The following is a 15037-nucleotide window of genomic DNA, read 5'->3' on the forward strand; positions in this document are numbered from 1 at the left end:
GCCCTTTCACTCTCTGTTCGGACCACGTGCCCCTCCAGTGGCTCCACCGCATGAAGGATGCCAATGCGCGGATCACCCGTTGGTATCTCACCCTCCAGCCATTTAAATTCGGGGGGGAGTCAGCTTCAGGCCGGACGGCTCCCCAGCCTGAGTCGGGCGGTGGGGGTATGTGGCAGCGGGGGTGTGGCCAAGCAGCAGTCTGTGAATGGAGGGCGGGGTTGGGGAAGGTAAGTGTCTAAGTCATTCCACTTGCTGTCACTTAATGTGTGTGTGTGTGTGTGTGTGTGTGTGTGTGTGTGTGTGTGTTACAGGGATGGAGCATAAAAGGAGAGAGAGCAGAGAAAAGGCTCTCTCCCTGACCATAACGCATGTGTGAGTGAGTGAGTGAGTGAGTGAGTGAGTGAGTGAGTGAAAGAAAGAAAGAAAGAAAGAAAGAAAGAAAGAAAGAAAGAAAGAAAGAAAGAAAGCTCAATAAAGTGTTTGTGTAAACATCAACTCTCGCCTGCCGTGCTTCTGTGCTCCACCCACATCAGGAACTGTTACAGTATTATATAATAATGCTGTTTTATTACCTGAACCACTGCCAGGACACCACTAACCAAAAGTTTAAATATGAGTTCTGTTACAGTTAGAAAAAAAAAAAACCCTGCAGACTGCATTTACTGCACAAATGCCCTTTATACTTAGGCCTACTTAATACTTTGGATAAAATTGTTATTGTTCGTTACACACTTATCAACCTGTGTGACTCAGTTGTGCCTTTTGAATCGAGAATAAATGAAGCGGGAACTGAGCCTAAACCGTTTATTGAAATTATTATTACAAAGATGATTATAGTTACTATACGACTACAGCTACAACTGGAATGTGCTGATTCTGTGAGTATTTGTAATTATTGTACCATCCACTATTAGATAAAATTAAAATCTTGCAATATTGTTTGAAAGTCTCAAGCAAGATATTCTGTTATTTTACAAAAAAAAACCCTCACACAACCCACTTCAGGTATTGTTTTAACAAGACTAAGTATCACTTTATAAATGATAGAGTGCAAATAGTTGTGTAACTAGATATCCGTGGAGTTACTGAGACATGGAGGGCCAGAATACCATCAAGCCCACAGTTCAGGTAGGAGTTCTTTGAAAGTAAATGCTTTGGCTTTCGCAACATTCTGTTCCAAAAAGCTGATGTTAGGAAAAACATTTTACACAAAAAAAGTTTTCTTGCTTTTGTAGTTTCACTGTTCTTCTGTGTCGGGACCATTTGGGAAAAAGAAGGTATATTTCAACATGTAGCTAATGCTAGGCCACAAATCTGCACCATCACTCCACTCGAGGAATTTTGTATGGATCATAACCACTAATAAACTCTAATTTCTGCATATTTCTATCCTTTGCTTCTTTCTGACAAAAATTGTCCAAGTAGTCCGGTAGTAAAGCTTTTTAAGCTGTAGTTTTCTTCGGGCAACAGACACCAGACATCTTCGCTTGTCTTCAGTATGTGAACAGTATGTAAACAAAGGTTGCTTGTCCCCCAGGCATATGGTAGCAATGGCTGCTAAGGTAAATGTGATGTTAGTGCAAGGGTGCTCACCCGCGCACTGAAGTGTCATGGTACCAATGCAGCAGAAAAGTGATTGAGGGCATTTATTGTGATTGGGGATTTCCCTGGGGTATTTCCAGTCTGCCTGAGTGTATCCTGGCAGCAAACCGGCCCAAAACACTGATTTTCCTTCAAAATATGCCCCAAACATCGCAAGATAGAAATCTGACATGATTTTTTAGCGAGTGTTGGAGCAAAAAAAAAAATAATAACGTGTCGGCATGAAATTAAAGTGTGTCGGCCCCGGCACGCAAAAGCGCTGTGGGGAGAACACTGACTTTAGCCTACCCAACTGTCTTGTCATATCGGCAAACGTCTGCAAAAAGGCATCACTCAGGCTCTGGGCAGAAGGGTTCACACAGAGGTCTGCAATGTCTGGGACAGGGCAAGTATAAGGTGTGACATAGAATTCCCAATGTGTCCAATACGAGCTGCTGTGTCATAGTTCCTTACAATCAGATCATCTGTCAAATGGCATTGGGGTCGGGGACAGTGTGCATTGGGCCAAAGTGCTTCATCAGGTGACAGCATCAGGACAGCAACAGCTGGCTCTATATTGGGCATGCGATCTAGGCTGTGATCAGCTGCATCCTGCATGCTAGCCAGTGCTCTGCAATCGCTGGGGAGATGAGAAAAACATCTGGGGTCAGCCCAGCATCTCTGCAGCTCCTCAATATACAGGGCTGAAGGTGGGACACAGAAAGGTGCAGACTGAGAGGTCTTCTTGAAAAGGGCACTTTCAGGAGTCACCTGGGCTGGTGCTGCATCCAACCCCAGACATGGTAGAGCCATCTTCACAGCAGGCCTGACTGATGTCTGGCTAGTCTCAGAGCCCATCAGTGAACTGTGGCTCATCTCCTGGGGGTTGGGATGAGAGAAGTGGGAGTTCTCCTCTACCCCCTCCTCAACACCCTTACCGCTGAGAACTAGGTTTCTCTGAAGTCCTAATGGAGAGAGCATCTTCCTCCTGGATCTCAAAGGCCGGTGACCATACCGGAGGCAGTGCCTCAGAAGGAGACTGTTGCACGGCTATAGTGGGTATGCTAGCAGGCTGTGCACTAGGTTGTTGCAGATTAAGTAGAAGGGTCTTAATCTCTGCAAACTCAGAGGCCAAAGGATCAACCTTTTGGACCAGGGGATCTACTTTCCTGCATTTGCCCCTAGTGGGGGCCTCACGTAACTCAGATCTGTGGCGCTTGTGTGCACTAGGAGACAGCGCTGTTCCTCTGTGCAGAGGGAAATTGAGAGCTTATTTTGCTCTCTAGTTGGGCTAGCCTGACTGACTGTGTTGCCACACACACACACACACACACACACCTGTTGTCATATAACACCATCCGTGGCTTGCTCGAAAGCCTACGGAACACACTTAACTGTAAATAAAAGGCTAATCGCAGTCTTTGGAGGGTGAAAGCTCACAGCTCCACCTCATCTTGAGTGACAAGGTTACCAGCAATTCCTGTACATTCCTGAAACCTACTTAATAACGCGAGAAGATAGCAAGAGGTCACTTCCTGGGTGAACGTGCCTTTAGTGCCAGGGCAGGGGGCATATGTCACCCAGGTCACACGTGACTTTGTTGATGCAAACACTCGACCTGCATGTACATCCAGGTGCTTAAAGGACCGCTTCTGGTGGTCAGTAGAAATGAAATAGAACTAAGAGATTACGCAGCCTAATAATCATCGCAATTAATTTTTTTATTTCATCGATTGTATACATCATAAAATTGATTTATCAGTCATAAAATTGTATCATGATTTATCACCACACAATATATATCATTACAGCTATTGTATTCTATATTTGACAGCAAAACAAACTATTAGAAATATAAATGCTTGAATTTTAAGGAGGTTCTTTCAAAAGAAATGAATACATGTGTTTTTTGAGGAAGGTTCAGATCCTTTAGGGTTCTCGCTCTCTCATGCGTTGTGTATCGTAACAGTTATCACTGTTTCTCCCTGTCGCCATCATCACATCACCTCTGTGTGCTTTAATAAGCCATGCAGTGAGTAATGAACATGAATCCTGTGTGTGTGTGTGTGTGTGTGTGTGTTGCCTGACCTGAGCAGGCCTCCCGGTGGAGAGTAAGCATAGCAGCGCAGCGTGGGATACTGGGGGCGGAGCAGGAAGGACAGGATGGCAGCGGTGCCGGCACCGAGAGAGTGACCCACGATCACCAGGCCATAGTGCATGGTTCCTTTACTCTGGGGGGAAAAAGGCAAAATACTACAAAACAGAAACATGAGGAGGCATCAAACTAAGGCATGCGACATCTTATCTGTTTGTTTGACTTCTAGCTTTATTTTTGTGTGCATGTTCCCTGAGACTACAAACCGCTAATTGCTAATGAGCAATGCATTATGGGTATCATCTACTGCGCCAACTCTGCTGCGGTGAGATTTCACAAGTCACTGAATATTCAGCTCAGTATCGTGCCCACCTCCTGTTTATTTCTCATTTTAACTTGAATGTAAATTGTTTAAGTCTAGTGAAATGAACATCGCTGAATCGATGGGTTACAGTTTAATCCTCATGCTGTTACATGATCAGTGCAGGTTTAGTTTTGTTCTTTACTCTAACCGGCTCACGTTACCACATGACCACGAAACGCCTTGATTTAAATCCTCCTGCAGTAGAAACGTTTAAAAAGCGAAGTCCTGCACTGTGATTAATACCTGCTGGTTCACCTCTACTGAACGAGAGATGTGGCGGAGCGTTAGTCATTTTAGTCGGTGAGATAAACAGTGACTGAGATTTTCTTTTCCCTCCTGCACAGTGCGATAAATATGTTTATAACAAATTAAATGTGTGGTTCAAGGGGAGGTGTCCTTCACGTCCAACATACCAAATCTCTGCCAAAAGCCTGAGACAGAATCATCTCCTGCTCCAGTTTCTTCTTAATGTACTCTGCTGAGTAAACCATTCCCTGCAGCAAGAGAGAGAGAAAGAGAGAGCTTAACAGATTGCTTTTGTGAAGCTGAATGTATGTCTTTGGGTGTTACAGAAAATCTTGCATTTCTGTATATATATATATATATATATATATATATATATATATATATATATATATATTATAGGTCAGGGTTATATTGAGGTCAGGTCAGGGTCAGGATACCTTGCTACTGGTAACATGTAACCCAGTACAACCTGCCGCATGGATGGGTAGTCGGCGTCTAAACCGGCTTCCCCACCAGTGTAATGCTGGTGAGGATGATGGCATGTCACCCAGCAGGATTAAAAACAAGACCTGACAAAGGGCGGATGAGCTCCTCGCGAGCTAACAGCCAGCATGCAAAACAGGTCAGCAAAACAGTGGCCCTGTCCCTGTTATTTTGCATCAGGGGTCCATGCCCCTGCCAAAGCAGCATCATTATGCGTGCCTTGGCCTGCTCTTGATGAAGCATGGAGGTACCATATATACCTGGGCAGAAGGTTCCAAGAGTGCTGGCTATCTCAAGCTGGCCCAGTATGCTTGGGTCAGTGCCGTCAGGTGTCAGCCTGCTGGCTCTACAATTGACCGCTTCACATGCAAACATTGCACCAATATGCAGCTCTTGTAGTTCCATTCTGCAACAGCACCTGTGGAGGACGCAAGTACGGAAGTAGGCAGCCTGCTTGCACGTGAGCAAAGGCTTGCAACCTCAGCTCATGTTTACTATACCCACAACGAGCCCTAGTCAAGAACATCAACAACCTCTATGTTGTACACTTGGGCAACCATCTGGCAACCATGACGAGCCTCAGGCAAACCCATCTGGAACCCGTGCCTCTGATAAGCCCAGACGTGCGCGTAACTTCATCTCTCAAGTTAAGATCACATCATGGAATGTGCGCACATTGTCAGACACTGCAACAACACATAGGACAAGCTCCAGAGCGTAGATCTGCTCTGGTAGCAGCTAAGTTAGACCACCTCAGCATTGATATAGCCTGTTTGAGTGAGTGCTGCATACCTGGTGAAGGAGAGTTTACTGATGGCAACTACACCTTTTACCACTCAGGACGGAGCACTGATGACCACAAACTTGAAGGTCTTGTCATAGTTCTCAAAACCAAGCTCTGTCCCTCCATGATTGCCTGGCCAGGTGTGAAACTCCAGGATGATGACTATGCGTGTAAAGCTTGGAAGACACTGCAATGCCACCATCATAAGTGTCTACGTGCAAATATTTAAGAGACCCATGGAAAAAAAGATCCTTTTCTATGACCAACTTTCATCCCAAGTCCCTCATGGAGACAGATTATTTCTGCTGGGTGACTTTAATGCGAGAGTAGGATCTGATGCCACCACTTGGCCCAATACCATTGGCCCCCATGGGTTAGGAAATGTCAACTCATAAGGCTTCATGCTGATTGAGATGTGCACAAGGTTTGGCCTTACCATCACCAACACACTTTTTGCACATCCTGACATCCACAAAGGTACTTGGAAGCATCCCAGATCTAACCGTTGGCACATGATTGATTACATCATCATCAGTCAACATTTCAAGAGTGATGTGATTGACTTGTATGTGCGGCGCAGCACTGACTGCTGGACAGACCCCAGGCTTGTCTGTGCGCGGCTCAAACTGCACTTCCACATATCCAGACAGCGCAAGAGGAATGCAGGCCCAAAGAAACCTAACACAGCAAGACTTAAGGACCCTGTCATCATGAAAGATTTCCAGAAGAAACTCGCAGAGAACCTTACCAGCATCAACACCAATGGACTTGATCAACACTGGGAGTCTTTACAGAGTTCCCTATACAACAGCTCCAAGGAAACTCTAGGTACTCAGAAAAGAAGACATCGTGACTGGTTTGATGAAAACAACCACACCATAAAGAACCTGCTGGAAGGGAAACACCAAGCCTTCCAGACCTATCTCCGTGACAACACTCCTCAGACCAAGCAGAAATATCAGCAGGTCAGAAACAAATGCCAGAGAGAGCTCCGCAGGATGAAGAATGATTGGTGGCTTGCCCAAGCTAAAGACATTGAATCCTGTGCTGAACGTCACAACTTCAAAGGGTTCTTCAAGGCCATCAAGTTGGTTACCAACAGGCAGACATCTGGCTTAAGTCCCATCAATGACACCAATGGCAACAGCTTAACCGAGAAGGATGAGATCCTTGCAAGATGGAAAGAACACTTCAGCAGCCTACTCAACCAACACAGTACAGCCGACCCCTCAGTCCTTGACAACATCCCAGAAGAAGAAGTGATAACAAGTCTCAACTCAGTTCCATCCATTGAAGAATTAGCTAAAGCCCTAAAACAGTTAGCCCCAGATAAAGCTCCAGGACCAGATGCCATCCCTAGTGAGGTCCTCAAGGCTGGAGATGAACCTCTGCTCAGACAGCTACACTCCCTACTTACCACCATCTGGGAGGAAGAACGGGTCCCACAAGCCTTTAGAGATGGAGACATTGTCACACTCTTCAAGAAACAATGCCGTTTTACATGTGGAAATTACAGGGGAATAACGCTCCTCTCTGTTGTTGGTAAACTCTATGTCCGGGTAATCCTCAACAGAATATGGCCTCATGTTGAGAAGCACCTCCCTGAAGCACAATCCAGCTTTTGAGGCAGAAGATCCACGAATGATATGATGTTTGCCCTACGTCAACTTCTAGAAAAAAGCAGAGAGCAACATTGTGAACTTCACATAATCTTTCTGGATCTCGTCAAGGCCTTTGACACGGTGAACAGACCACTTATGTGGGGCCTCCTCCGGAAGATTGGTATCCCCAACAAGGTAGTCAACATCATCCAAAGCTTTCATGATGGCATGAACGCAAGGATCTCGATCAATGGAGAGTACACAGAACCATTTGAAGTGACTGCTGGCCTCCGGCAAGGCTGTATATTAGCTCCAACCTTGTTCATCCTGTTCTTCACCTATGTGCTCAGGCATGCTTTCAAAGACCAGCCAAACTTTGGTGTCAAAATCAAACACAAACAAGATGGGAAACTTTTCAATACTAGACGCCTGAAGAATAAGTCTGTACCCGCCACAACCCGAGGCGTATTCCTATATGCTGATGATGCCTCATGTGCTACCGATAAAGTTGAAGATCTCCAAGCCACCACACACTCACTGAACACTGCATGCTCTAGTTGGGGCTTGACAATCAGCAAGGAAAAAACAGAAGTCCTCCACCAGAACTGTGATGACCCCCCTCCTATCATGTTGGATGATTACAAGCTTAAGCAGGTTCACAAGTTCACATACCTTGGTGGTGTAGTGTCTGACGATGCCTCACTGGACCATGAAATCAGTAGGAGGATATCTTGTGCTGTAGCAGCCTACAAGTCCTTTGATTCAAGGTGCTGGAAATGATCGAGACTCTCCATAATAACAAAGCTTGCAGTATACAAAGCTGTTGTCCTCCCTACTATCTTATATGGCAGCGAAACCTGGGCCACTCTAGCTAATCACACCCACAGACTAGAAGTGTTTCACCAACAGTCCCTGTGTCGCATCATGAACATCAACTGGTGGCAACATATCACCAACCAAGAGGTACTGTCAAGAGCCAACTCAACAACTGTGGATACAATGCTGAGAACAAATCGCCTATGGTGGGTAGGCCATGTATCAAGGATGGAAGAGGACCACATCCCAAAACAATTTTTGTTTGGAAAACTAAAGAATGGCACCAGAGAACGTGGATGGCCAAAAAAAGATGGAAAGATTGCGTGAAAGACGATATGAAGCTATTTGCCATCAACAGTACAACCTGGTATGAAGAGACACAAAACCGAGACAAGTGGCGCCAGAATCTGCGACGGGGTCGAGCCAGCTGTGAGGCTGAACTAGCAACCCGTGCCGTAATAAATGTGAGTGACAGGGATTGGAGTGTGTGTGTGTGTGTGTGTGTGTGTGTGTGTGTGTGTGTGTGTGTGTGTGTGTGTATAAACCTTATGCCCAAGCCAGACACCATGATGTTCATCCACAGGCAAGCGCTCTGAATCTCCAGTGAGATCAGTCAGAGCATCCTGAAAGAGAGAGAGAGGAAGAAACTGAAAGGGTTACATCAGTAGGTCATTTGTTTGTTTGTGTGTGAGAGAGTGAGAGCTCACTTTAGGCGACAACGTTCCTCTGATGCTGATGACGACTTTCTTCTTGCCGTGATCTACTGCTACATAGAAAGGCGTCTCATAAACCTAAAAATCACAATCCTGTTATTTTATCAGCGTCAGTCTGCATGTCCATGTAACCCAACAGAAGATCGAGCAAAATACCACATGAGGAACACGAGACAGAAAAGCCAGAGCCCAGAACTTCCTCTCAGGGACCAATCAGGAGGTTCAAATGTGGCAACGGAAAATCGACATAACGTCAATAGCCATCTGAATGATGGAGAAAAAAAAAAGCTGCTGTGAGCATGACATCACATCCTGTTGCTTATATTTGTAGTGGGATCCTGGGAAACCCCAGCTCACCCCTCCTCTGGTAGTGTTCAGGACCTTCATGATGACTCGCTATTGCTGAGAGTCATGAAGTACCACACACACACACACACCACATTACTCACTCACACACTCATAAGGATTATATGGGGAACAGAGGTTACTTGTTCGCAGTCCAATAAATGCCGCTAGAGGGCGCTTGTGAGCACTCCTCTGAAACTAAAAATGAGAAACCGGACACGATACAGCTTCGGGGTCATTTATAACAGAGTATGTGTGTGACATGTTTGTGTCTGGATGTTTGGATTCTCTCACCGCATCGTGGCAGGACGTGTAGACGATCTGAACCTGTTTAAGGTCTCGGTCCAAAAACTGGCGCCGGATAGCAAGGACGTTACAGCCGCAGCAGTTATCCTCTTCTACTGTTACAGACTGAGAGAGACGAGACCTGGAGCCGGATGTACAGCTAACGAGAGAGAGCGAGAGAGAGAGAGAGAGATCAATCTTGGAGAAAAGAAAGAAAGAAACAAATTCCCCTTGTTACAGCTGTTCTCGTTTCTATGCCACCGTTAAACCAATTAACCTCACCCGTAATAGAGTATTCAAACATATTCACATTTACAGCCTTATTGTTTAAACAAGTTTATTGCTAAATAAAGAAGCATATGATAATTTTTAATGCCTGTATCTCCACAGAAAAGGACCACACGCTAGGTCAGGGCTTCGCAAACTTTTTTGGGCAAATGGACAATACAAAATTTGTGTGACTCCCGAGCCTGAACAGCACTACAATTTTATAATAAAAGGAACATGTACACTAACATTTAAACGTTTCATTACATCAGTAACATACAGTGGTGCTTGAAAGTTTGTGAACCCTTTAGAATTTTCTATATTTCTGCATAAATATGAGCTAAAACATCATCAGATTTTCACACAAGTCCTAAAAGTAGATAAAGAGAACCCAGTTAAACAAATGAGACAAAAATATTATACTTGGTCATTTATTTATTGAGGAAAAATGATCCAATATTACATATCTGTGAGTGGCAAAAGTATGTGAACCTCTAGGATTAGCAGTTAATTTGAAGGTGAATTAGAGTCAGGTGTTTTCAATCAGTGGGATGACAATCAGGTGTGAGTGGGCACCCTGTTTTATTGAAAGAACAGGGATCTATCAAAGTCTGATCTTCACAACACATGTTTGTGGAAGTGTATCATGGCACGAACAAAGGAGATTTCTGAGGACCTCAGAAAAAGCGCTGTTGATGCTCATCAGGCTGGAAAAGGTTACAAAACCATCTCTAAAGAGTTTGGACTCCACCAATCCACAGTCAGACAGATTGTGTACAAATGGAGGAAATTCAAGACCATTGTTACCCTCCCCAGGAGTGGTCGACCAACAAAGATCACTCCAAGAGCAAGGCGTGTAATAGTCGGCGCGGTCACAAAGGACCCCAGGGTAACTTCTAAGCAACTGAAGGCCTCTCTCACATTGGCTAATGTTAATGTTCATGAGTCCACCATCAGGAGAACACTGAACAACAATGGTGTGCATGGCAGGGTTGCAAGGAGAAAGCCACTGCTCTCCAAAAAGAACACTGCTGCTCATCTGCAGTTTGCTAAAGATCACATGATCAAGCCAGAAGGCTATTGGAAAAATGTTTTGTGGACGGATGAGACCAAAATAGAACTTTTTGGTTTAAATGAGAAGTGTTATGTTTGGAGAAAGGAAAACACTGCATTCCAGCATAAGAACCTTATTCCATCTGTGAAACATGGTGGTGGTAGTATCATGGTTTGGGACTGTTTTGCTGCATCTGGGCCAGGACGGCTTGCCATCATTGATGGAACAATGAATTCAGAATTATACCAGTGAATTCTAAAGGAAAATGTCAGGACATCTGTCCATGAACTGAATCTCAAGAGAAGGTGGGTCATGCAGCAAGACAACGACCCTAAGCACACAAGTCGTTCTACCAAAGAATGGTTAAAGAAGAATAAAGTGAATGTTTTGGAATGGCCAAGTCAAAGTCCTGACCTTAATCCAATGGAAATGTTGTGGAAGGACCTGAAGTGAGCAGTTCATGTGAGGAAACCCACCAACATCCCAGAGTTGAAGCTGTTCTGTACGGAGGAACGGGCTAAAATTCCTCCAAGCCGGTGTGCAGGACTGATCAACAGTTACTGCAAACGTTTAGTTGCAGTTATTGCTGCACAAGGGGGTCACACCAGATACTGAAAGCAAAGGTTCACATACTTTTGCCACTCACAGATCTGTAATATTGGATCATTTTCCTCAATAAATAAATGACCAAGTATAATATTTTTGTCTCATTTGTTTAACTGGGTTCTCTTTATCTACTTTTAGGACTTGTGTGAAAATCTGATGATGTTTTAGGTCATATTTATGCAGAAATATAGAAAATTCTAAAGGGTTCACAAACTTTCAAGCACCACTGTACGCATGTGTAACCACGACAAACTGAAGGAACATTTCCTGCACAGAGGGAAGTGTTGTGCTGTGATAGGAAAATAATCAAGGCCAAGGTGGTGTGATGTGGCCAGATGCCAAGCAGAGGAAGCTGGATCGCACGCACATCCAGAACATTCAAAACCGACACGTCAGAGCCAGAACGTCCCTCTCCATCAGGTTTCCGAGTCGAACCGTAACATTTTTAGTGATTTCAAGCACAGCCATGTTAAACACACCGACAAGCTCCACTTTTCTTACTTTCCACTGTTGTCTTGATTGTCTTCATGAACCGCGTCTCTAATGGAAAACTCTATCCTTCCACTGCGCTACTATATACAGAATCCAGAATTCCGCAACACGACAGACCTAAAATAACACACTATTAATTTAAATGTGGCTTGTCTTAAAAAGAAACATTAACACTCTTCAACATTCACATTTCTAACATTAAATTTTAAAATAAATGAACGAAGCCAAAGAGGATATTCTGAAGTTGCCCTGCAAACCCGGTTTGTAACTCGGGGGAGTTTGAGAAATCCCTGCTCAGTGAAGCGGCTCTTACGTGCAGGAGCTGAGCAGCCTGCAGACGCCACAGGTCGCGTTCCTCAGCAGGTACATGGGCCAGCCATACGCCGCCATGGCAAACAGCATGTAATAACACACCTCCTTATACATGGCCATCTCCGTCTGCAGGAGCGGTGCACAGAGAGAGCAGTTACACACACGTACACACACTTCACAACAGGAACAGGTTTTCACATTCGTGCTCTCACTGAGTTTTTGAGGTCCAGGTAGCGTGTACTTCGTGTTACCGGCATCCCGGACAGAAAGGCTAAAATATCGTTGTTTCCCTGAAGGACAGAAACACAAGTGAATTTTGATTCTCATGCATTTAGTGTGTGAATTTTGCCAGCTCTGACTTGTACCTGGTCCAAGATGGCGGATCTCTTGGCTCTCTGTCGCTGCCTGAGCAGCACCAGGCCAGCGATGATGTCACTGGGTACGATGTCCAGATCCCTGAAGAACTCGGCGAAGAGGCTCGCCACCTCCGAGTAGGCGTCCTGAGGAAGCACAACAGAGCAAAGCACGTTGAGATGTTTCACTTTCTCTTCAGTTTGCTCAAGATCAAGCTCTATTCTACAGAACACGCAGGTTCAGTGCACGCCAAGCTTTCGATCGCATCTCTGTACGGGCGGGAGATCAGAAATGTAAAGCGTTACAACCATCTTCCCGATACACGGAAACATTTCACGCTACTTTATAAACAGTTTATTACTTACACAAATAACAGCATTTCAGGCATGAGTGTGATGATGCACGTGGCATGACGCGGCTAGTGAGAGTGTTCACTTTATTAATGAGTTACACAGAGAAGTGCAAGTGTTTTAACGTGAGAGTAGAATGTGGTTAAGGCCTTCACAGAGACCAGATGAAGCTCTGCACTCGCTTTTCATAAACAGACAAAAACACTTTAAACAGTCAGGAAGCTTCTGTTTACACCGTCCCAGTAAAGCTATTAGTGTGGATATACAAGTGCGTGCGTGTGCGTGTGTGTGTGTGTGTGTGTGTGCGCTTACAGACTGTGTGTCTTTAGCTCTGGTGCAGCACATAAAGAACCGGAGTCTCCTACTCCAGCTGCTGGCTTGACCCTCTTCTAATCTGTGTCTGAGAGGGACAAAGGACAGGAAAGACAAGGAAGGAAAAGCAAGAAAGGGAAGGGAAAAGCAAGGAAAGGATGGAAAAGTAAAGGACAGAACAGGAAAAGATGGGAAAGAAAGGGAAACAACAGGAAAGGAAAGGAAAGGAAAGGAAAGGAAAGGAAAGGAAAGGAAAGGAAAGGAAAGGAAAGGAAAGGAAAGGAAAGATAAGGAAAGGCGCAGATGGGAAAGGAACAGAAAAGAAACAACAGGAAAGTGAATGATGGGAAAGGAAGGGGAAAAAAGGACAGGAAAGGATAAAGACAAAAATAATAATATGGTTACATACGCCCATCCCTTTGTATTTTTACACTTCAGTTACAGCTGTAATTTAATGTATCTGAATATTAATTAGGTAGCAGATTAGCTTTATACTACTAACATTTTGAGAAACACACACAGGTTCCACATTCACTTTTATTTTCGTTTTTGTCATAAACTTTCCCCAAGTTTACTGATGAAAGTCCTGCTGCTTGGTAGAAATCCAGCTGCTCATACACACATCCTTCTAAATGACACTAACCAGCTTCGGCCTGGAGTAAAGTACACCGACACAGCCCACTGGACCTTACCTTTAACTACAAAAACACCCCACAACAACAAAACACACCCTTTTGCCCCTGTGGGTCAAAAGCCGGAAGCACAGCTGGCTCTCGGTCAGGTTCCTCTGACGCTACGTGGAAGTAGCTCTAGGTGTGAAAGTTAAAGCCACCTACACAGCCTGTGCAGTTCCCACGCATGGAGCTCAACATGCCGGTCATGTGATCCTCTCTGACAGAAGACAGAGCTGTCTTCATCATAAGGGCAGACAGGAAATGAGGAGTAGCTGCAGACAGCATGCATCTGGCAGAGCAGCAGCCGCCTCAGTGATTAAACGGTCAGTCACTACAGGGCAGTTCAGGAACTCGGCGTCTCCGTCTCAGTCTCAGTAAAGTGAAGGACCTGCTGTTTACGCAGCACCATCAGGACGCCTCACGACAACTCTGACACACATCCAACCAGCAGACGGTGCTACAGGTGATGGAGACAGGGTCACAATCGGGGTCACAGTCGGGGTCACAGTCGGGGTCACGACTTGCTATCACTGCTCCACTAGTTACCCCGGAGTGTGATGTGTTTCTGAGGTGTGAGAAAAAAAAACTGTGTTTTTTTTTAAATCCTACGTCCACCCACTCCTGAGGGAATTTTGACCTGTCCCACCCACTGCCACAGACACTCTTCAGTGATGTGTATAAAGGCGATGAACAGAAACACACACACACACACTCTTTCCCGTGCTAATGAATGTGGCTTTTCTCCGTCCGCCGAGCTTCATATCCGTCCTCCAACTCCCACTGCTCTTTCTGTTTCACAGGATCGCACTCCTGATACACACCTCCACTGCACTTTATCTGAGTGTGTGTGGTGTGTATTTTATCCGAGCGTGTGTGGTGTGTTGTACCTGAGTGTGTATGTTGTCAGGTTGCGTTGGCGGCGGCGTGTGGCTTTCAGTTTGACGAAGGTCCGTCCCGTGGGGTCAAAGGTGCACATCATGGTGAAACACACACTGAAGATCACTAACCAGTTACACACCACGATGCCTGTGTCACACACACACACACACACACACACACACACACACACACACACACACACACACACACACACTATTACCTCTTCACACAGGCATTAGATTCTACCAGGACTGACTGACTGGATGAAAAACAGGAAAGTCTACATCTAGAAATATAACAAAAATCATGAAAGATGGTAAAGATCAAGGAAATGAAATGGTTGAGGCTGAAGGGAAGAAATGATCTCCAGAGAAAACAATAACAAAAAAAAACACAACATGAAAGATAAAAGGGACTGTGTGTG

General features: G+C 45.0%; 1 protein-coding gene across 2 annotated transcripts in view; it reads right to left on the reverse strand.

The window, feature by feature from the left end:
• dagla (diacylglycerol lipase, alpha) overlaps positions 1-15037 on the reverse strand; it is a 79775-nt gene that overhangs the window by 39108 nt on the left and 25630 nt on the right. For both annotated transcript variants that reach the window (XM_060941887.1, XM_060941886.1), the window contains 10 exons: positions 14622-14760; positions 13061-13148; positions 12410-12544; positions 12257-12334; positions 12046-12170; positions 9323-9473; positions 8678-8761; positions 8516-8593; positions 4454-4534; positions 3670-3812 (listed from right to left, as the gene is read on the reverse strand). In XM_060941887.1, the coding sequence (XP_060797870.1) occupies positions 3670-3812; positions 4454-4534; positions 8516-8593; positions 8678-8761; positions 9323-9473; positions 12046-12170; positions 12257-12334; positions 12410-12544; positions 13061-13148; positions 14622-14760 (1102 nt within the window). The remainder of the gene's footprint in view (positions 1-3669; positions 3813-4453; positions 4535-8515; positions 8594-8677; positions 8762-9322; positions 9474-12045; positions 12171-12256; positions 12335-12409; positions 12545-13060; positions 13149-14621; positions 14761-15037) is intronic.

Source organism: Neoarius graeffei, chromosome 15 (genome assembly GCF_027579695.1).
Source record: "Neoarius graeffei isolate fNeoGra1 chromosome 15, fNeoGra1.pri, whole genome shotgun sequence".
NCBI lineage: Eukaryota > Metazoa > Chordata > Actinopteri > Siluriformes > Ariidae > Neoarius > Neoarius graeffei.